We start from the raw sequence: 22,147 nt of genomic DNA, 5'->3' as shown, positions 1-22,147 counted from the left end.
ATGGCTGGTGGCACAGGGTGGGAAAAACTGGGGATTGGGGCCCAGCACACAGCACAGGGATGATGCCTGCTGTCAGTCCTCTCCCCACCACTCGCTGGGTATCAGCAAGGCAGCAGCACTCACCTGGTCGTGGTGGGGAGCAGCGGATGTGGTTGGCACAGCACCAAGGCTGCCGGCTCCGAAACTCAGCTGCAGTGCTGAGCCCCATGAATCACTGCCCATGAACCAGAGTTATGAAACAGTGCTGGAACGGCACCCATACAGCTGAGCAGCAACAGTGTTTACCGTAACTGATAAGTGAATAGCAACAGCGTTGCTCCTCTCCAACCGACACCAACACCGTGCACAAAAGCTGTAGGTGAAATTCCATCTGCCTCCCCTGCACCACAGCTCTTCTCCAAAGCCTCCTCTTTGGGACCGGTGCACCACCCAAGTTCCAGCAGATGTCACATTAGACGACAGGCGTGGAAGGACGGCTCGCTCTTCCCAGCCCTTTTGCCAAAGCAATTTCCCCAGCAACACCATCTGCTAGGGGCAGCGTCCCACGAGCTCTGTGCTACCCTGGAAATGGGAATTCTCATTTCTAGGTTACACAGCGCAGCCCCGGCCCAAAACCCCGAGCTTATTTTGCTCTCCCTGATATAGCTTAGCCCCTTTTGTTGTTTTTCAGCCCTGTAACGACTGTATGCCTCTTCTGCATTGGCATCTTCCCACTAGGCTTTGCTCCATAAAGTCATTGTTGAGCTTGGCAAGGGTGAGATGTGTTTTTATAAATAAACTGCCAGCATTCCATACAGGACTGATTTCCAAAACTAAAACCTCACAGCATAAAAAAAATATACTGCAAACTAGATCATAGACAGAGATGGAGGCAGCACGGAGCTGCTCCCAGCCCAACTGCTCCCTCGATGGGAATCACCTCTCACGTTTCTCCCAGCACCTCCTGGGGAGAAATTCATTGTAGCATTTGTGAGATGTGCCCTTCATTTTCAATCTGGCTGCCGGCATGCCAAAAAAGCAAAAGGGAGCTTGTTTACCTTACACTTACCCTGCTGAACTTTAGGTAGTTGATGAGAAAATCTGCAGCGCTGCAGGATTTAGCCAACAGCTGGCGGCAATGACACGGTTAAACCATTATCTGGGTTTATATCTTTACAGACCATGTCTTCCCAGGGCTCCCACATTAATTTCACTCTCTACACCAACTGAAAACCACAAGTGCCAGGAAACCAGCACCGCCCCTTCCCTGTCTGACTTGCAAGACAAAACAGCTGCTGGCAAAGATGTTTTCACGGTCTTAAAAAGCATGTAAGAACACAGGTTGTCTTGCCCCAGCATAGAACCGATCACAAACAAAGCAAACATTCAGCTTCAGTGCCAGGCTGGGAAGGTGGTGAGAGCTCCAGCAGTTTCTTACTCGAATGCTGATCTGCTGAGTAATCCAGCTGGTAATGACTGTGCTCTTAGCCTGGGGGAAAAAGCAAGTTTGGAGCTTTAGAAAGTCTTAAATAGAGCTAGAGCTGTTGAGAACTGCTGCCCCCAGTGTTAGAAGTGGCAGCTTTCCAACCACCATCACTTGCCCCCAGAGGAATGTGGGCCCATGCCATTCCTGCTGCAGGACAGTTACATTTATAGACTGTACCCCAAGCTAGGGAGCTGGGTCACAACATTAACAAAACCTATTTTTGTTCAGTCCTCAATAAGCTCTGACCAAGATGGCTGGGAGGCCACTGAGATTGCACAGCTGTGTGCCCCATTATATGGATTACAGATACAGACCCTACAAATGTGCAGAGTGCAGAGTGAGAATCCTCTCTTCAAACCCTGCTTTAATGCTGAATTCCAAAGGTTTACAATGTGCCCACCTGGATGTCATCCACATCCTTTCTCAGAGATTAAACTGCAGCATGTAACACTTGTTTGCTACCATCCACATTTCAAAAACAGCAATTGAAATGTAGAGTGATCCATAGCAAGTTACCTTTTTTGTTTGTTTTTTGAAGCTGTTCCACCTTGTTTTTGGAGCTGTTGCTTGGATGTGACGAGCTCCTGGAGGCACGAGAGCACACTGCCATCTGCCTGCTCCTCGGGAAAGCTGCAGGGCACACCACAGCAGGCATCACAGCTCAAGCAGAGCAGGACTTCAGTCTCAGGGCAAAATGGGAACGGAGCAGGGGACAGGTCTGTAAATCTGGGACAAAGGGTGTAAAGCAAACAAGCGTGCGACTGACTTAACTGCAGGTTTTCAAGCGAAAGCAGCACTTCATTAATGACACTTCATTAAAAACAAGATCCTAGTTAGGTCCCACCACTGGAAGACAGGGGGTGTGTGAAGAAGGACATACAACTGAAGGCACTGGGAAACGTAAGATCTCACAAATAAAACAATCAGCATTTATTGTTGTATTACAAAACACTTTGTATTTTGGCAATATTTTACAGTTTATCCTTTTCCTTCTTAGGGCCTGTTGAAGAGGTATGGAAGGGAAGAAAAGAGGAGAAAGTTGAAATTAGGATTAAATTTCCATGTCTCGCATAAAAAAAATCCTCCCAAACTGCCCCAGTCCCTCCCACCAAAATAAAAATCTAGTTTCACTCAGTTCAACTATCTGAAGAGGCCATGGGTGAAGCGGCAGGCAAAACTCTGGCAATTTCACTATCCAACGGGTCAAGAAGACAAACAAAACATTCACAGTGGTCTTCAGTATGGTCTGTTACGTTGATCGTTTCTGAAATCGTTCCTGAAAGGGAAAGAAAAAGTCACCAGGAATCTCTGAAGCACACAAAGATAGTCCTCTCAGTCAAGCATCTCTACAGCTACTTCTGTGTCGTCTTCTGCTTATGAACACCTTTAACCAACAGTGCTCCCAAACACACCCAGTAGGCAAACTGACTTGTTCACTTCTGAAGCTCTTATCTCTAGTCGGCATTGCACAACTAAGCAGGGGTAAAGAGACTGCTTACCTTCCTCCCATTTTACCCCCATAGCCTCCTCCTCGATCGCCACCTCTGCCACCACGCCCTCGATACCCCCTTTCTCCTCCATATCCACCTCTGCCACGGAAATCTGGAGGAAGATGCACAGCGACACATCCGTCAGGTCGTTCAGAAAGCTGAGGACATCATTAACAGCTTTTACGCCTCAGAGGAGACGCAGCAGCTTGCAGGGATCTTTTTACACACCTCCTCCTGATGGACGTGAATCCTCTGGTCTGGGCTCACCACATTGGTTGCAGGAGTTCCTGCGAGCGAAGTTCATGTTACCACAGGACCTGGGAAGGACAAGGATTTCCCAGACTTAGCTGCTAAGAAACTCAGAGGGCTCACGTGAAACACCACTGCCCGATCAAAATGACACTTACGGGTTAGGACAAACCCAATCACCATTTTTGGGTTCCCCACTTCTACCCTGGAAGCCCCCACCTCTTCCATATCCACCTCGTGAACCTGTAGACAAAATTATAATCAGAATAAAGGAGGAGAAGTGTCTCAGATTGATACATGAGAAGCATTTATTAAGGACTGCCACTGGCTTCAAAAATCAAGGGACAGACAGACCTTCCACGTGGAAGAAAGAGTAGGTAGGCAATCCCTGTACTGATGTTAATCACTAGGAAAGGGACAGTAGGAACTGTGAAGGAAGAGCAGGAGGCAAACAACTGTACCCTCTAACATTCAGCCTTCAAGAATTACTTTTCTGATGCTGCATTTACTACTAGATACAAGATAACTGAAGATTTGGGCAAAATGGCAACAGAAACTTCAGCCACTACCAAATCTCAGCAGAGGTTACTGTATGTGCAGAGCTGAAGTACAAACGCTTACATGGACAGATTTAGAACTTAGGGGAGATGGACAAAAAAGCAAGAGCAGTGTGTGGTGGCTAGAAGAATTTGCCCCAACACATATTTATTATACATTCTCTTTCAGCAATAAAAGGAAACCTGATCACCTTGAGTGGCCAATGGTAATTATATAAACCACTGTGTGCATTAATGAATATCCATAAAAATGTAACAGTGTATGATTGTATCTCCTATACGGCCTGACTCAGTCACAGAACAAAGTCCCTGTGTGGATTAATGCCAGGATCCATCTGACACAGCCACAGGGACAACACAGCCACAGGGACAACACAACCAGCCACAGGGACAACACAGCCACAGGGACAACACAGCCACAGGGACAACACAGCTCGTGCTGCATCAAAAAGACCAAGAACTTTTTTCCCAACTGAGAATTTTTCATCGGGTTCAAAATTTAAGAATGCAAATTTGTTGGCCGCCACTAAACAAAACACGCTTCTAGTCAAATGGCAATTTATGTCCAGTAGGCTACTGACAAAACTGTGTAATACAGAGAGCCAGGGAAATTAACATCTATTTAATTAAAGCAGTTGGGCATCCAACTGCTTCTCCAAGTCAGCAGCAGATGAATAACTTCCCTTGCTTAATACTATCTGGAAACATCAGAGTATCTGAAGACTTTGCAGTTAAAAGCCACATCTGTCTGTGTGGAACCTGCAGATCCTCAAAGTCATCATCACTTCTTTGTAAGGAACAGTGAGACACAATCTGGAGATTTTCCAGTTGAAAAGGAAAGCACAAGTTCTGTGCAGTGCATAAAAGCTTACAGGTCTCAGTTTTACTTAAGTTGGTTCAATACTTCTTACTTACTGCCAGAATCCCAAAGGCTCAAACGCTTTGAGAAATCACTGCTACAAAGTCAATTCTCTTCACAAATACTGGCAGTAAAAAGCACCTCACTACACAAAACAAAGGATTTTACAGAGTCCCACCTCGACGTCCACCACCTCCACCTCCTCTCATGAATTCAGGTCTTCTAGTTGCAAAAGAAACTTTGATAACATTGCCATTGAATTCTTTTCCTGTGTTAAAACAGAGAGAAAAATTAATAGAGCTCCCAGCAACACAGCAGCAAGTTCAAGAGAACAGAAGTGATGTGCAAATGCAGGCTGACTAAAAAGCCTTTAAGAAGCAGGCAGCATGGAGTGAATGCCTTAGTTCAGAATGCTCTGTTCAAATTGTGAGATGACAAACTCTTTCCTAATAATTTTTATGTAAACCAAAAGATAAGGCTTTTGTACAATGCAAGAGCCAGTGCAAAAATGAAACACTGCCAAGTAAGGGAAGACATGACATTTTAAATACAAGGTCTCTGTTCTTCATGGATGCAAGGTTTACCAGATAGCAAGCAGGGCTATATGGCCACCTAATATAGTTATATTTGCTTTACCCGCTGAAACAAAAGTAAAATCTTATTTTATCAGCAAAACAGTGTGCCATGACAGACCTCCACATACTACAATTCAAGTCCAGAAACTGAACTTTAAATCAGCGTATTGCTGGGATCTGCTCTTTTCCACTGCTGAGCCCATGATTTACAAACAATATGCACTGTAATTCTCCAAAAACGTGCAAAGCAGTTGGCACAACGTTGCCATCACCCTTGCCAAAACCTGAAAGTGCCACCCACAACACTAAGAACAAAAGAAGAGGTGATTAATCTCACGCACCATCAAACCAGTCAATGGCTGCTTTGGCAGAAGGAGGGTCATCAAAAGATACCGTTGCTTCTCCCTTTGGTTTGCCAGTATCCTTATCTGTGTACAGATTTATCATAGGCTTGCCAGTCTTTTTGTTGGTCTGGAAAGAGAGGTTGTGTACTTAGCAAAGGACAAATACTGGTAGAGTCAGAGCATAAGCTGTAGCAGAGAAGTGTCAGTAAAAAAAACTGACAGCTCTTGGAGCTAGCTTGCAGAAAGGTGCTTGTGATGGAAAGACACTTAACGGCTGCTCTCCAGGAAGTGATGAGGGGCCTGGTTTTCACAAACACTGATGTTAAGAGCAGGAGGCCCTAATTCAGAACTGCAGAAGCAGAAGTAACAGCCATAGGAACACAGAAGCATACTTGCTGAAACATCAAGATGGTGTAACAGATATGGAGTTAGTGACAAGAGTTTAAAACACTGAAAGAGACACAAAGCAACCTGAATGTCACCACCAAGCTGGCTGATTTTCAAATAAGCTGTCACTACCCAGACAGAACTATTATCTCTAACTTCTGGGGAGCCACAGCAAGCAGCTGCCTCAGACAACATCCATCACACCTCCAATACACCAACTGCACGTCCTCTTCCTCCCTACTTGAGATTTCTCACTTCACATACCTTTATAATGCCTATTTGTTTGAAGTAGTCTGCCACTTGATCTGTTGAAACATCCTCTCCAAGTCCTTGCACAAAGATGGTGTTGTTGTCAGAGTTGTCAGACTCTGAATCTATTAAAAATAAGCTACAGTTACCACACATCTTCATGGTAGCAGCAAAAGAAATATGTGAAGCTGAAGTCCACTCTTCCCAGTAGCAGACACTTATAGCCCAAGGATAACTTGTGTGAGACAAAAGATGAGAGCACGATACTGAGGTTAATGCTGCCAACTCCAGCAGTGCAGGCCCAACTGTTTGCCATGCAGCCAGACATCACACCCTCCCAAGAAATGCATGCTTTAAATAATACAAATTTACAGCAGCAAGAGCAGTCGCTCAGCTCAACCTGATTCATGCCTCATCTGCAAGTTCTTATTTGAGGCAACAAAAATCCACCCCAAAATTCACATGCTCTAAAGGAGAAGACATTTCCCTCAATGAAGACAAGCTGCAGCAAAGTCACCTTTGAGCCATGGGAACTGCAGCCACATCCATGTTTGCAGACATACTTTTTAAAAGCAATGACCTATGAGCAACAATCCACTCCCACCCACTGCTTGTTTTCTTACCAGCGTCTGATCTCTGCCCATAATCTCTCTGACCTACGAAAGAGGTTCAAAAAAAGAAGAAGAAAAAAATAAAAAAAGAGAAAGACTGTTTTTAGCAAAACATTTTCAAGCAACTTTTTTTTTTTTACTTTTTTTTTTTTTATTTTTAGAGACAAGAAAATATTTAAAGCATGTATGCAATGCATCTAAGATCTAAAGCATTAACCAGAGGTTTAGAGGCCTTTAGATTAAAACGTTCAACAGAAGGCGTCTGGATGTTACTGTGCTCTTTAACTTGCAGTGTGTGGCAGTTGCCACACTGATGCTATGCTGGTGTTAGCTTGCAAATGCTGGTTGTCAGATCACCAAGCACTTTACTGAGCTGTTGGTTTTTTCCCTTCTGGTACCTTTCTAGAAGTATTTGTAAGAAACAAAAATAATTTAAAAAAAATAATATAGAAAAACAAAAATCTAGTGAACATCACTGTCTCCACAAATTCTTTCATGCAATTTGACAAAGCAGAAATCTAGCTTACTGCTAAATGGTTGGCTATTAAAACTGACCAACACACCAGCCTCACCAAAACACTACAATGCTTCTACGAGACAGTAACAAGAGATTGGTGGCTTTTAGATTTATAAAGAATTTCCACTGAAACATTTTTGGATACTCGGCACTTACCACCATAATTTTTGAAGCCACCACGGTCACCACCACTGCAGAGGAAAAATTGAAGAAATGATTTCTTCCTTAAGTCTCTATGTGCTGAGCCCAAGGCTCCATCTACAGTTCATGAGAGTTACTGTCTAGCAGCTACAGCACCATCTCTACGTTCTGCTCTCTGACCATTCACGTTCAAAGACTTCAACACATGAAAGTGAATCACCTTCCAGGGTGACGCACTGGAGGAGAGGAATCCTAAACAGTCATTTAAAAGTAGCCCACAGACACATCTTTGTTTCAATCCTTCCTCCCATCCCACAAGCCAAAATGACTGCTATTACAAACCGGGTTTGAAAACAGAACCGTTATTTTCATGAAGGTTAATGGGGTTTAATTGCAGATGTAATTGCTGCTTTGGAATAATTGGTACTTCAGTACTTTCCTATGAATAAGAAAAGCTAAAGGTTGATTAAGCTGTTGCTATGCATTTATATTTTTATATATATTTAAGGTCCCCTCCAGCCTAAGCTGTTTGATGATTCTGCACCGGGGGCAAACAGCAGTAGCAGCCATCCTGAGAAGGCTGAGCAGGGAGCTGCTGCACTGCTAGACCTTGGCACTACAGAGGGTGTGTGCATGTGAGCTTCAAAAGCAGAGCCTGGCAACTTTTCGTTCATCCATTCTGAAACCTGTGGCACAAAACGCAGACCACTTTAAAAGATGACACACAGCAATGTTCAAAGGTTAGAAGGGAGATCTGAAACAGAGTTCTTAAAATGTGTTCGTGCTTGTAGGAACTGGAGATGCAGGATCTTAATACTAATCCAACAATCTAAACCCATGCAGAAAATAAGTCCACGCCCAATACAGCCAATATCAGACATGAGGACTTCACTTGAGATGTCAGGGGAAAAACGTGTGCACTGTGATTCTGAGAAGTGATGGAGCTGGGTACACAAAAAGCACTGGAAGACACCTAGTTTTGTCATGCACTAACTCTGCACCTTGGGCTGAGTGTTAGGGCAATTCAGAACTTCCCAGTCACTGTTAACTGATGTCTGTTGAAATGTGCTTTTGCCCACATATGCTTCAGCCCATTATCTTCTGCTTAGTCCCACCTGCCTGACCCAACCCACACCCCCATCTGTTCAGTGGCAGAATACCTTTGATGACAGATGAATGCTTCCCCTCATTTTCCCCCATTTTTAAGTCCCCAGTTTAAAAAGCTGCAGTGTGTTACACGCCTGGGATTGGCAGGCAGAGCTACCCAAGGTGCTCAGGAGTTAAACATGGGAGCTAGCTGTGAGGAGCTACTTCCAGTCTCATATTTACCCCTCACTGAGACCAGAAACATAAACCTCAGCCTCAGCAACTGAGCTAGCTCCCAAACCGACATCAGAGAACACATGGAATATTTCATTTTAGTATTTCAGTCTATTGCTTCCTCAGCCTTGCATACAGACCAAAGAGATGTGTGGCCAGATGCAGTTTGAGGTGTGACCATCCTACATTAAGGTCACCAACAGGTTGCCCAGATTCAGCAATGCCACCAACATACATAACAAAATAAAAGAGACTGAGACTAAACTGCAAGCAGCCAGAAAGCACACATTACATCTGCACGGTGATCAAACTCACTGCTAGGAAAAACGCATTGCCTTCTCCTTCTGCATTGGGTCACATTTAGACATCCAGTGCTCGAGTGTGAATGAGGTTCCTCTGAGCACTGCTTGCTTCAGCTGGGAATCCCTTCACATTATAGGCTCAGTTACATGGAGAGCACAATGCCATGCAGACAAGAAATAACACTCAAAACATGCTAAGATATTGGCAGAAGTGAAACTAAATTCAGGAACCCAATTTCAGCCCCCAGCACGCATCTGTGTCTCATCAACAGCGTGGGAGTTACACGTAAGAATGCGTTTTTCCATACAAGAGGTAAATGCCTGCTGCACCCATGATGTCACTGACAGATGGCTTTTCTGCTGCCCCTATTTACTGACTCTGCTCATGTTTCTCCAAATTCCACATAAAGCTAAGCTCAGGCATATACATTACAAGGCAAATATTAATCTGAACACAAACCACTCTGTTCCAAGAACCATCCGCATCACCTTGTAGTTGCTTGATATCCCAACAAGCCAATTCCTACTCACACTAACTAGCACAGCAATTAAGTTGCGTAATTAACTTTTTGCTTGTAGTGCAGCAACTTCCAATCTCCAAGAGAAAAAAAATCTATGCTGAACAGAGTTCTACCCTGCACCTGTTTAATTTCACCAACACAGTGCATGAGCACAGGCAGAGCTTCTCCCATTCAGTGCAGTCTAAAAAAGAGGGGCAGTGTGGCCACTCAACTGAGTGAAATCCTTCATTCTCAAGACCTGCTGTACCTGCTCTCTGGCCACAGGAGCTCGAAGATGAGCCTCTATTACTACTACAGGTTAAAAAAAAGGTTCTGCTATTAGCCAAAATATCATTTATTGAGATTATCAGTACTGTAGTACTGTCCAACTCTGTGCTGTACAGCTCTGCACAAGCACAAAAGAAAAATGAACATTCTCTACAGTACATATTTGGATCATTCTAGTTTTCAGAATAATGATTCATACCTGAATGTTACCATTTATGTTTTAGAATACTTTATAAAGGACACTCGTGGAAATCAAAGCTCTCAGAATTTCCCAATGCTAATTTGATTTTACCCCAAATACTCCAGAATTACCTTCTGCCCTGCCAGACTGCTGCAGGATGCCCTGCATGCAGGTAACAGGCCAGCAATAATCCTGCTAGAAAATAAGACTGCAGTCAAAAACACTATTATCACTGTACAGGACAGCACTGTGAGCAGGATGCCTTCATCACCCACCACCACGGAACAGATGAGGCAACGCAGCTGTAAGAACACCAAGCACTGGGCAGTGCTGACTGATGAACAACAAGCTGCAACGAGATCTCCCTGCTTTGCACTGCCAGGAAAGATGAAAGGGTTTTTTTATTAACATCTAACCCAAAAGGGATTTATTTGCTACCATCCCAAATTAGTAACGATATGTTTTTCCTCACGGTGTCATGAAACAAGAACTAGATGCTGCTAAAACTCCTTTACACATTATTTTCTAATCATTATAGCCTGCATTATTACAGCAGTACAAATATTTCTGCAGACAACATTGTTAGATTGGTATTTCCTGATGGCTCTGGAATTTAAGCATTAAAACGTGATCAAAAGAAAAACTTGAAGTATTACCCAGTTGTAGGAGATGGACACGACGCTCCTACACAAGCTGCTTTTAGTTAAAATATAGAAACCCAAGGAAACAAAACCAAAAACTACCCTGACACCCCACATTTCAACAGGATTAAACATGGCTTCTTACCTGAACTTCTTTCCCCCCACTGATCATATGGCTTGCTATTTCATTTGACCTTTTATGCTTTTCCAATAAGCACGTGGCTTTGCTAAAACGTGTCAGAAGGAGAATCCCCAGCTATAATTAGGCAGAAAGACTGAGGGAGTATTTATGGCACTGCAGTTTCAGAAGAATCTTCACTGCAAAAGGCATTACAGCCTGCATCACTGAACGGAAGCAGGCAGACTTCACAACACACATCCTAACGCCTTCCCACCTCAACGCAATTTCCCCCTCCCTTCATTCTTTCCCCTTTTTGGGCTCTGAAATGCAGTGATGTATCATTGTCCACATGGATGCGCACAGAAAATTTTTCTTACAGTCTGGAAAACCATGGCATGGGGCTTCATCTTCACAGACATCCATTGCTCTTATCTCACAAAGACAGGAGTTTGTTTCAAAGTGATGAAGTGTACCAAACGAGTGTTTTTTGAAGCTCACATTCATTTCCCACATTGGAAAGGGCTCAAGTAATTATTTGATTTTATTTCATTTTAAACAGATTTTATCAAAGGAGTATGAAAAGCCCTCATTTACATATAAGAGTAGGTTTTTTAAAAGTTCACTTTCAGCTATGGATGAACTCAGACATTATTTAGCTAGTTAAGTTCATGTTATATAAAAACCCAGCACATTTTAATATTAAGAAACTACTGTGATGTCCCTAGCCGTGTTACCATGACTGATTAGGAGAGTTCCACCTATATCAAAACAGCCATAAAGTACAATCTGGGACCACCTCGGAATCAGGAACACTTTAAATATGGCTTCAAAAGAGATACTTTAAAAAATAACCAAGTCTTACCACGTTGTTGAATTTCTTTCTTTAAACTTTATCAGCTCAAATGAACAGCAGTGCATTACTGAAGTTCTTTATCTGGAGTTTATGCAATAACCCAGAATTCTGCAGACTATTTAAGGGTAAGTGATGTTGGCAAGCAATGCTTCCAAGCTCACTGGAAGCCTCTCTGTTCTTACTCTGCTTCAGCAAGCGTTCCAAATACCCCCACCATCAAGAAGGTACATAAAACACAGCCACTCGTGACTGTTCAGTAAGAAACAGCAATGCTATTTGTCCTAATTCAGTGAGATCTAAAGCAAAGGTCCCAGTCTCTCAGACCCATGAATGAAATCATCCACAAGCACAAAATTAAGCATGTGCATCTATTTTCTTGACAGAAACAGGGTCAAAGGCAATGGAAAGCTACCTTCTCTGTGGGTATTTAGAATTTACCTAAAGCAAATGGATTTAGACTGACAGCTAAACCAATAATAAAAACTATTTCAATGGAAGTTTAAAACTGCAAAAAAAAAAAAAAAAAAGTTAAACTTTTGATTAAAATTCTACTTAGGAAGCTGAAAGATAATTAGCCAACTCTAATATAATGATTTGTCATCAAAGTCACAATACTTCCTTGCCAAAGGGTTAGCTACCTTAGCTGTGAAATTTATAGAACTGTCTCAGACCTTGGCTGTTGGTTTTCTCATTCAGCAAGGATTTTCACAGGTTTTAAGTATCTTATTTCAAGTGATGGGTTCTGGCAGTTCTTTCAATGCAGCTAATGTAAGTAAGATGCAGCTATGTGTCATAACAATCAAACACTTCAGTCTCAATCTGTCTGAATGTGTAAACTTTACCGGAGCAAAATGCATCTCTTTGCAGTGCAGAAGGGATTTTAGAAACCAACTACCTTTCCCTTTTTGAAATCTGAAATCTATAGGGAAACGATAAAGGAATTTTAAAGCAGCTGAATAATAAGGCCAAGGGGGAAAGAACTGCAGGCACTGGAATGAGATCACTTACCTATATCCAGACATATGACCTCTTCCATCCATGTCATATCCCCCTCTACCTCCTCCCTGTGACCCGCCATATCCTCTATTATCTTCTCCATACCTGCTCTTTTCCCGACGATCATCTGAAGGAAACAAAGCAGACAAAAGATGAGCAAACTGCAGTTCAAACTGGGGTTCCGTGAAAATTCCTGCTCTACATTTTCTTTCTCTTCAAGTCTGCTTTCCAGATATGAATGGCAACTCCTAAATATCCCGCTTCCATTATCTACTCCAGGAAATAGCAGAGCAAAGTTTGATTTTGCTCCTCTTATCTCCCTCAGCCTCCAGTGCTGTGTGGTATCTTGGAAAGTAAGCACTCTGTACTTCAATTTTAAAATAAACACTACATTTCTCTAACATTAATGGCATATCATCTAAGATACACTTTTCATTCTACTTCCCACACAGCCTTCTCATTCTGCAAAAGAAATCACAGAAGACAGAGCAAGGATAACGAGTGTGGGCCCTGCTGCTTGAGCCAAGATTTTGCAGAAAATGGTCTGTCTCAAACTCCTCATTTCCATCTACCTCAAAATTTACAGACGCAGCATGAAGTTGGAATGCAAAGTACAAAAGTTCCTCGTGACTCATCCAGACTTTCATACAGGAAAAAGGTGCAAAACAGCTTGGAAGAAAATCCCATCCAGACCTCATAGGACTCAGTGGTCCCAAACTCTGCAAGGCTGTCTCTCCAACAGGTACAACATGTAAAACATTCCCCCTTAATATCAACATGGAAGAAGAGCTTTAAGCATTCATCAAATCAACCGTCCGTGGAAGGAAATCCATCTATTTCACACTGCTTCCGTTCAATGTTACTAACCAATGCTTAATTCAATCTGTTAATTTTACCTTGGCTGTTGTGGCTATAGCTTCCCTTCTGAGACTGGTAGGATTGCTGAGAATGGCCATATGAGCTTTGGTGCTGGTTATAGCCTGACTTTTGGTCATATGAGCTCTGGTGGCCATAGCCCGACTGCTGGTCATATGAGCCCTGGTGGCCATAGCCCGACTGCTGGTCATATGAGCTTGACTGCTGGTCATAAGAGTCTTGGTTTTGTCCATAGCTTGACTGCTGGTCATAAGAACTTTGGTGCTGACCATAGTTTGACTTTTGTTCATAAGAGCCTCTTCCACTTAAAATAAACAGAATTTGTATTAATAGCTAAACGTTCACAGAATAGAGAGCAAAGTAATTGAGGAAAATACATGACATTGCTGAAATTCCCTGGTCACAGTCACCTCCCAGTCATTACTGGCATACTGATATGAAAACACTGTGTGTCCCATCTAGTCTCTGTTGGGATATATCTGACTTTAAAGAAAACCGAGGCAGAAAAATGTACATTGCCATCACCTCCAAGACATCCTCAGCTTCCTCCCAAAGAGTAATTATCAGCAGTGCTCCCCTTACATATCCCAGAATAAGGCTTGCTTTCTCCCCAGTAGCATGACAATAGCTGATACTTAACCCACGACCACTAAATGCCAAATCCATCTCTGTACAACACAGTGAGAAGATACTCCCTGCTCATGCTGTATTGTGCAGCTGATATTTCCAGCACACACAAAACCCCAAAACTTTGCATTCACTGAACTGCACCCTGCGTATTTCTGGATGTTCTGCCATTTTGCCAAGCACTTTTCCAACTCTCGTGATGTCCTCAAACATTCCTGTAATCCTTCCCACTCAAATGTCGTCTACCTATAGTACCTCACTGACTTTGATCAGAATCATCATCTCTTTGATATTATAACTGAACGTGTCCCTACATTCTGAGCAGGAATCATCCATTACTCTTCTCCAACTCCATCGTTTAATCAGATCTATTACAACCACAATGAAACTTCACCTCTACCATATCACCCAAGGCTACTTACTAATTCACACAAGGTAGAAGCAAAAGCATTTCAAAAAAGTAGGTATGCAAGAGAACTATTGTTCCAGTGGGGTTACCTGTCATAGCAAGAAATTACATACATTTATGAGAAATAAATTGCATCCAGGAAACACTGACTGTTACTCATCCTTTTGTCTTCCCCCTAGGTACTTAGTTGTGGCTTAAATGCATTGTCTTTTGAGTAATTGAGATTAATCACTTTGTCACCCTTTCTTCTCTTCCTCATCACTTCTCACACCCTTTTTCAAAAGGTGAGGCACTATATTTGCCATTCTCCAGTCCTTCTCAATCTCACTTACTCCCCAAAAAGCAAACAAACCAAATCCACAGGAAACAGAAACTTCTACAAGAAGTTCCCACTAGATTTTCAAAAACTCTGCCCATCAATCTCAAACTATCCCATCCAACTAAGTACTTAATTATGTCATCGTCCACTCCAGAATTATCATCATTTTTAATATCCCAGTTTCTCCTTATTTGTTACAACCGTACAGACAACCAAAACTGAACCATGTACCTGCCTTCCTTTCAGTGACACTCTGAGTGACAGCACCTGAAGTTCAGACAGCTTCAAACCTTACTTGTCTACATTAAGATGTTTTGCAATAATAACTACAAAAACAGAAACCAAGCACAGGTTTGCTGAAGCCTAAATAGTTTTACAAGCTTGCAAAACAAAGTCAGAATTCTTGGACTCTGAACACAAGAATGAGGCTTATTATGTACAGTGCATTTTTAATAGATAACATGACTCTCGTTAAAGACTGGCTGTAAGAAGTAACCTTGGAGTAAATGCACAGAGTTTGCAAATAGGACAATAAAGTATTTTAGCACCAAGCTGCTTTTCAAGTTCTTATGGGGTTGGGCTGAAAGAATACTTTCAAAGTTGTATTATTAACCCTCCTGCAACTGAGTACAACTACATCTGACAAAGGACATACATTTATGACAGTGTGAAGCACTGAATCTATGACTGCAGAGTGCATATGGACATTTAAATCGATTGATAAGAATATAAAAGCATGTTTTGAGAATCCAATTTGGTTGAAAAAATAGATATCTTCTAAATGGTATTTCTGAATCCTTTCCTCTTCTTTCCAGCAAGAAAAGACATTCCAAGCCATAGAAGACATCTGCAAATCTAAGAACTGTAAGGTTACTGTAACTTTATGCAAAAAACAAACAAACAAACAGACAGATAACTGACCCAACCTTTTCTTAATCAAAACACTCTCTACCAAATCCATTATTTATTGAGGTCACTATCCACAGACTTTCTACAATTTCTCTTCCCCTATACTGTGGCTTCAGGACAACTACACTCATCCTTCTTATCTAAAGAAATATGCTTTCCCTACTTCCTATTCTTTGAGGCATTGAAAAGGTCTTAAAACTGTGAATTATTAGACGTTTGTCATTTGTTTTCTTGTTTTTTATTTTAACAACTATAGCACAAAACTTGTTATAGTTCTAGTTAAGAATACACGACTACTAGACAGACTTTAAACAGGCAATGTAATCTCAGCTTTCTTACCCTCTAGACGACCCCTTCTGCTGCCCCTGGTTGCTGTAAGACTGCTGGTTGTATGAGCTCTGATTCTGATTATCATAACTGGACTCGTCATCATAGCCATGGGAATCTTGTCCGTAACCTTGAAATTGAGGAAGGAATCTTTTAGTAAATATTCACCTTTTAGTTACTGCCAATGAACGTGACAAGACACCCAAACCTGTTTGATTTTGTCCATAGCTCCCATGATAGTTTCCATAGCTCTGTCCGTAGGAGGAATTGTCTCCACTCTGCCCATAACCAGAATATCCCTGTAATTTGGAGCACACGTTTAAATGAAGCGTAAACCCCACAGCAGGGAAGCACAGCTTTCCTCTGCCAGACACAACTGCAAACACCAAGGACAGCTGAGAAGAGATTCCTGCCCAGCCCACACAGCGCAACCCAGGAAGAATCTTTTTACACCAACTTAGGAACGCGTTTTTTAAGCTTACCTGTGTTTGTCCATAACTTTGATTGCCCTGGTTGCCATAGGATGAATAGCTGTAAGAGAAAAAATGCAGTTAGAAAATATTTATAGCGCCGTCCATGTCGGCTGGAAAGCGTTTTGGGTGCTGCTGTGAAAATCCTCCAGTTGTAGGCATGTTAGAAACACGTCAATAAACGAATGGTTACCATGGTCAGATGTCAGAGCCATAAGAGCTTATTTTAATGTCTGCTCTGTTTCAAGTGTGAATTTAAAGCACATGGGCTTATTGCTGCTTGATAAACTACCAAGAAACTCAGATAAATGCAGTGTTATCCATGGTTTTTACAATGCAGTGTTATCCATGGTTTTTACACTTCTCTAGGTACACCACGTACCCCAAACATACAGTTTTTAAATCATAAAACTATTCACAGTTTTCCCAGTTTTTTTTGCCTTTTTAAAAAATCCCTATTCTGGGAAAACCAAACAGTTCTATGGCCATCACCTGTGTGTCTATGAACTTTAATTAACATTTCAGGGAACAGCTTAAGGCAGTCTTATGAAAAACGTATCTCTATATTTGTGGCATTTCAGATTACATCCCCTTATTGTCTTCCCTGGGTGAATATCAGCTTTTTGTCCTGTTTTTAAAGACTTCTTAATGAAGGCCCATGGCTCCATGGCTTCCTGCAACTGTAGGGTGCAGAACGTATCAACACTACGTAGTGTTGAAGCAAAGATCGCAGAGTCTTGCTGGGAATCCCAAATAGCCTTTTATTTTGCATATTTATTTGCTAACAGGAAAAAAAAAAAGAAAAACAAGAAAAAAAAACATCCATACCTCTGCTGGCCTCCAGACTGACCGTAACTTCCAGAATCTAGAAAAGAAGGAAGTCATATTGAGAATTTCTAATGGGTGCCTTGTTCCTCTCGACCTGATATCAAAGGCAGAAGTCTGGGGAGAGGGAGGAAGGTGCAGTGGACAGGGGGACCACTCTCCCAGTAGAACCAGGCAGCTCCTTCCTCATCCTCAGACAAGAGGCCAGGCGCACACCAGCACGGCGTGTGGAGGACACCTGGCTTCACTTTTGGAAGTGCCTGGTTCCATCTTCACGTTTCCACGCTCCTCCTCAACAGCCAGGACTGTACAACCCTTGCTAATGGCTATCGAGTGCAGTGCCATCATCAACGAACAGAAAGCAGCTGCTTAATTAATCCAGCAAAGCTAAGGAGGTCGGAGCTACTGAACCCCACTTTAAGGTACCACATGAAGCAAGGAGTGGAACTTGGAGATGTAAATCAGGGATAAAGAAGCACAATAGTTCTCTTATTGACGGCTCCAACCATGCGAGAACAAATCCATTATACAAGCTGCCCAGATAAGTATAATGAAGATTATTTCCCAGTAATGGGAAACATCAGTTATCGTGGAAATTGACTCTTGAAGGACAATTACATCGGATGGGTATTTCAGAATACAACTTCAAGGAAAACAAACAGAACAAAAAAGGAAAATTACACCATCAACAGCATCACTGAAATTGTTTGACTTGTATTAAAGCAGAGCATTTAGTTTATAAAAGCCATGAGTGCTACAACAAGCCTTACTAACTCTAAGAAACCCTACTAAGCTGGAATTCAGTGCTTAAACAGGATGTTCTGTCTTCACATTCATTTAGCTTACCACGTTATATGTCTTGTTAATTGCAGAAAGATGGCTCTCCCTGGCTAAGAGGGAGGGGAAAGCCCTGTTCCTACAGGCACAAACACAGCACAGCATACCTTGCTCCACCAGCTTCAAACCTTTCCAACGCCACCCCAACTCCTGCCACTGCCACTTGACATTTCTATCTTCCACCTTGCACCAAACCCCAAACCCTGGTCTCCCTACAGCCTCAGCAGTACCGTCCCTCTGCGGAATGCCTTGCAATTCTTCTAAGTTACCCCAACTTGTACAAACATCGCAACACCGTGGTCTAAAACCAGCTATCAGAATTTCTGCTTTCATCCCTGATTTCTGTTTTCCCCATCTGTTTCTATGTACATAACCTCTACTCCAAGAACTGACTAAAAAAAGCTGAAACTGAGAGTGAGTTACAGCGCAGAAAAAATGCCATAAACTATAAACAAACAGCAAACACACAGCAAATCGCTCCAAATCTGCTCGTCACACCTCCCTCATCTGGCTATAAATCTGTTCCTGCCAGTACTTACACTTAAACTCAGGCACTCAGCCAAGACCAGGATGTCACCTCAGCTATTCAGACCCAAAGCATCTCCACAAGGCACCAGAAAGCATCACACTGCACGCTGCAAGAGCAACGCTCAGCACAACCTAACAAGAGCTGCAACATCTGATCTCACATCTCACAGTGTTTTCACCCAGATGTGACACATTCTCATCATTTTCCACCCCTACACAAATATTTTGTTGCTTTTTCGTAATAAAAAGCAAATGTTTACCGTTTTTCACAAGGCAAAGGTCACATGTTTTACATTATTTCCATCTGAATGATAACAAAGCTTATTGTTTAATAGGCTATAGCACTTAAAAATGATTGCTTCGCTACAAGTTCGGCATATGGTTAGTCTTAGTTTCAGCTGGGATGGAACTGTTTTCTTCAGAGTTCCTGCTATGATGCTATGTTTTGGTTTTAGGAGAAAAATGATGCTGATAACACACCAATGCTCATAGCTGCTGCCAAGCAGGGCTGTACAGAGCAACGGCCATTGGAAGCAAAGGGCCCAAAGAGCTGGGAGAAGGGGAAAAAATTGGGAGAGCTGACTGAAACTGGCCAAAGGTGTATTCCATCCCATGACATCAAGGAGAAGGAGTTATGAAAAGGGTGGGAGTTTATCTCACTTTGTTCTGCTGATGGAGGACCACCTGGGCACGACTGCTTGCGTATCACTTGTTATATACATTTAAATCTATTTGTCATAATTATCATCCTTTTCTTTATCTTAGTAAATAGCTTTATCTCAATCCACAAATTCTAGTTTGCTGTTCTCCATTCTCTCCCCCATCCCACGGGGAAAGGGGACAGTGAGCAAATGATCACATGGCGCTCAGTCACCTGTCAGGTTACACCACAACAATGTGAATTCTGTCCATTAAATAAAAGAATATCAATGGTTGTTACAGAAAGAATTGTTGAGCGAGGATGTAACTACCTATAAGCACAAGAACTACAATTGACCTCCATTTCTCCCTCAGAAACTTCTGCCAAGCCACAACAATTTGGGAAGAGACTAAAAGCAACCAGATAAGAAGCCTGTAAAATACGAACATCTCGAATCAGAGGAATTTCCTTTATTTATCCATTTTTTCTCTGTGCTGCTTATCCCTTCTTGGACCGCTTAGTCTACAGCCTTCTGATTGATTTCCTCTGGTGGGCTCAGCAGGGATGTGAGTTTTTGGAAACAACAGAGTTAACTCTGGAAAGTCCTGGATGTGCAGTGACTTCTGAATGTAGAAACAGCTAATGGAAAAATTCCCTGTGAGTGAAGTGGCATGCAGCTTACAGTACTGCTCTGGAGCCATATTCGTCTTAAAAAAGAATATGCAATGCATGCTTCAGAACTGAAGTTGTTCTATGAGGTGATTTCATATAAAGAAGCGGCAGCTTGTACAGCATCCTCAAGAGAAAAAGAATCTCACCACAGAGTAACGAGGAGACACGTCTGGTGCTTGGCTGGTTCCTACCTGAGGTCTGGAAGAAAGTGTGTTTAGTTCACTTCCAAACTTCACGCATTTGGCAGAAGAATCTGTGGTCTGATTTCACACTGCAGTACCTTTGAATGTGTTTTCTTCTCATTGCAAAGCACTGCTCCTTGCACTAGGAGCCCTCTGGCACACCTTGCTTGGTTTTCTCTTACTCTGACATTCACATACATTCCAGCAGACCACACTACAACCCTGATTACTGAGGGCTGGGGGCATTCCTCACCTGTGCAGGAGGGACAGAAAGGAATGCTCCCTCCCCAGGGCTTCTGCTGCAGGGATCAAAATGGGACCTCACATCCAACAAAGTGAAGAAGTGGCACCACAGCCTGCTGGCAGAAGCCCCAGGGAAAGCTAGGGGGCATGGGCAGTAATTATGGGGCACAAGCTGGGAGAGGGCAGGAAGGCACAGCCCATGCAGGTGGGGGCGCAGCCCAAGGGGAGGGTTGCACCCCATGCTGCACGATGCTCAGCAACAAGAGGTGGAGCAAATCCCATTCTGTGGAGTGCACAATCCAAAGGGGAGAGGAGGAGGAGAGGATATCCCACTGGTGGAAGGGCCAAGACCCAAAGGGAGAGGGAGTCACATCCTATGCTGGAGGTGCATGATTCAAGGGGGGGTTCACATTCCATGTTCAGAAGGGGCAAGATCCAAAACAAGAGAAATCACATCCCATGCTGGGGGTTCACAATCCGGGGTTATGGGGACCACATCCCATGCAGGGGGTGCACAATTTAGGGTTGGGGGATCACATCCCATGCAGGGGGTGCACAATTTAGGGTTGGGGGATCACATCCCATGCAGGGGTGCACAATTTAGGGTTGAGGGATCACATCCCATGCAGGGGGTGCACAATTTAGGGTTGGGGGATCACATCCCATGCTGGGGGTGCACAATTTAGGGTTGGGGGATCACATCCCATGCAGGGGGTGCACAATTTAGGGTTGGGGGATCACATCCCATGCTGGGGGTGCACAATTTAGGGTTGGGGGATCACATCCCATGCTGGGGGTGCACAATTTAGGGTTGGGGGATCACATCCCATGCTGGGGGTGCACAATTTAGGGTTGGGGGATCACATCCCATGCTGGGGGTGCACGATACAAGAGGGATAGCTCACATCCCAGCGTGGAGGTGGGCTGTACAAACCAGAGCGGGGCCCCACACCGAGGGCAGACCCCTGCCCAGGAGGCGTGGTCGCACAGACCCCGCCCCCAAAGGAAAAAGGGGCGTGGCCCGACCTGCCCGCAACTGGGGTCTCTCGGGAGGGGGCGTGGCCTCCGCGGAGAGGGCGTGGCCTCGGCCGCCATTAGGGGGGCGTGGTCCCCTCCCCCTCCTCGCCGGCGGAGGCGCGCGCGGCGGGCGGTGCGTGCGGTGAAGGGGGGGGGGCGGCGCCCCGTTCCCTGCCCCCGACGCGGCCTCCTCCCCCAGCGCCCGCCCGCGCCGCCCCAACGCGGGAAAAGCCGCCGTCCCCTCCCCTCCCCGCGCCGCGCCCTCGGGAGCACCTACCCGACGCCATGGCCGCTGCCGGGCGTTGCGCTGCGGGACGGGAGCGAGCGGCGGGAGCGAGCAACGAAGTTAGCCGGGACCGAGCGCAGCGCCGGCCGCGCGCACAGTGAGGCACCCGCAGCTCGCGCAGACTGCGGGGCCCGGCAGCCAATCAGCGAGCGCGGCGCGTTCCATTCGCGCGGCGGTGCGGGGGGGGAGCGGGGAGCGGGGCGGGGGCGGTACCAACGTGTGGGGGGTGCAGGGGGAGCCGCGCTGGGATCCGAGAGCGGCGGGGGGAGCAGGGCGCGCTTGGACGGTACCACTTTGTGGCGGCGGGGGGAGACCGAGGGACTTTGGGAGCGGC

The 22,147-nt window shown here is 44.1% G+C and overlaps 1 protein-coding gene across 1 annotated transcript; it reads right to left on the bottom strand.

Moving 5' to 3' along the window:
• Positions 1 to 2,701: 2,701 nt before the first annotated feature.
• TAF15 (TATA-box binding protein associated factor 15) lies at positions 2,702 to 21,814 on the bottom strand (the record flags this gene model as incomplete). Its single annotated transcript, XM_079545278.1, has 16 exons — positions 2,702 to 2,741; positions 2,965 to 3,067; positions 3,184 to 3,272; positions 3,363 to 3,447; positions 4,799 to 4,888; positions 5,537 to 5,666; positions 6,191 to 6,300; positions 6,799 to 6,831; positions 7,460 to 7,494; positions 12,659 to 12,773; positions 13,543 to 13,826; positions 16,126 to 16,243; positions 16,322 to 16,412; positions 16,596 to 16,644; positions 17,412 to 17,448; positions 21,805 to 21,814. 16 exons carry the CDS (start codon positions 21,812 to 21,814, stop codon positions 2,702 to 2,704), a joined length of 1,419 nt encoding a protein of 472 aa, XP_079401404.1.
• Positions 21,815 to 22,147: the final 333 nt, after the last annotated feature.

Source organism: Tetrao urogallus, assembly GCF_951394365.1.
Source record: "Tetrao urogallus genome assembly, chromosome: 20".
NCBI classification, from domain to species: Eukaryota; Metazoa; Chordata; class Aves; order Galliformes; family Phasianidae; genus Tetrao; species Tetrao urogallus.
The sequence above is the reverse complement of the archived record's forward strand: the minus strand, read 5'-3'. Positions and strand labels throughout refer to the sequence as shown.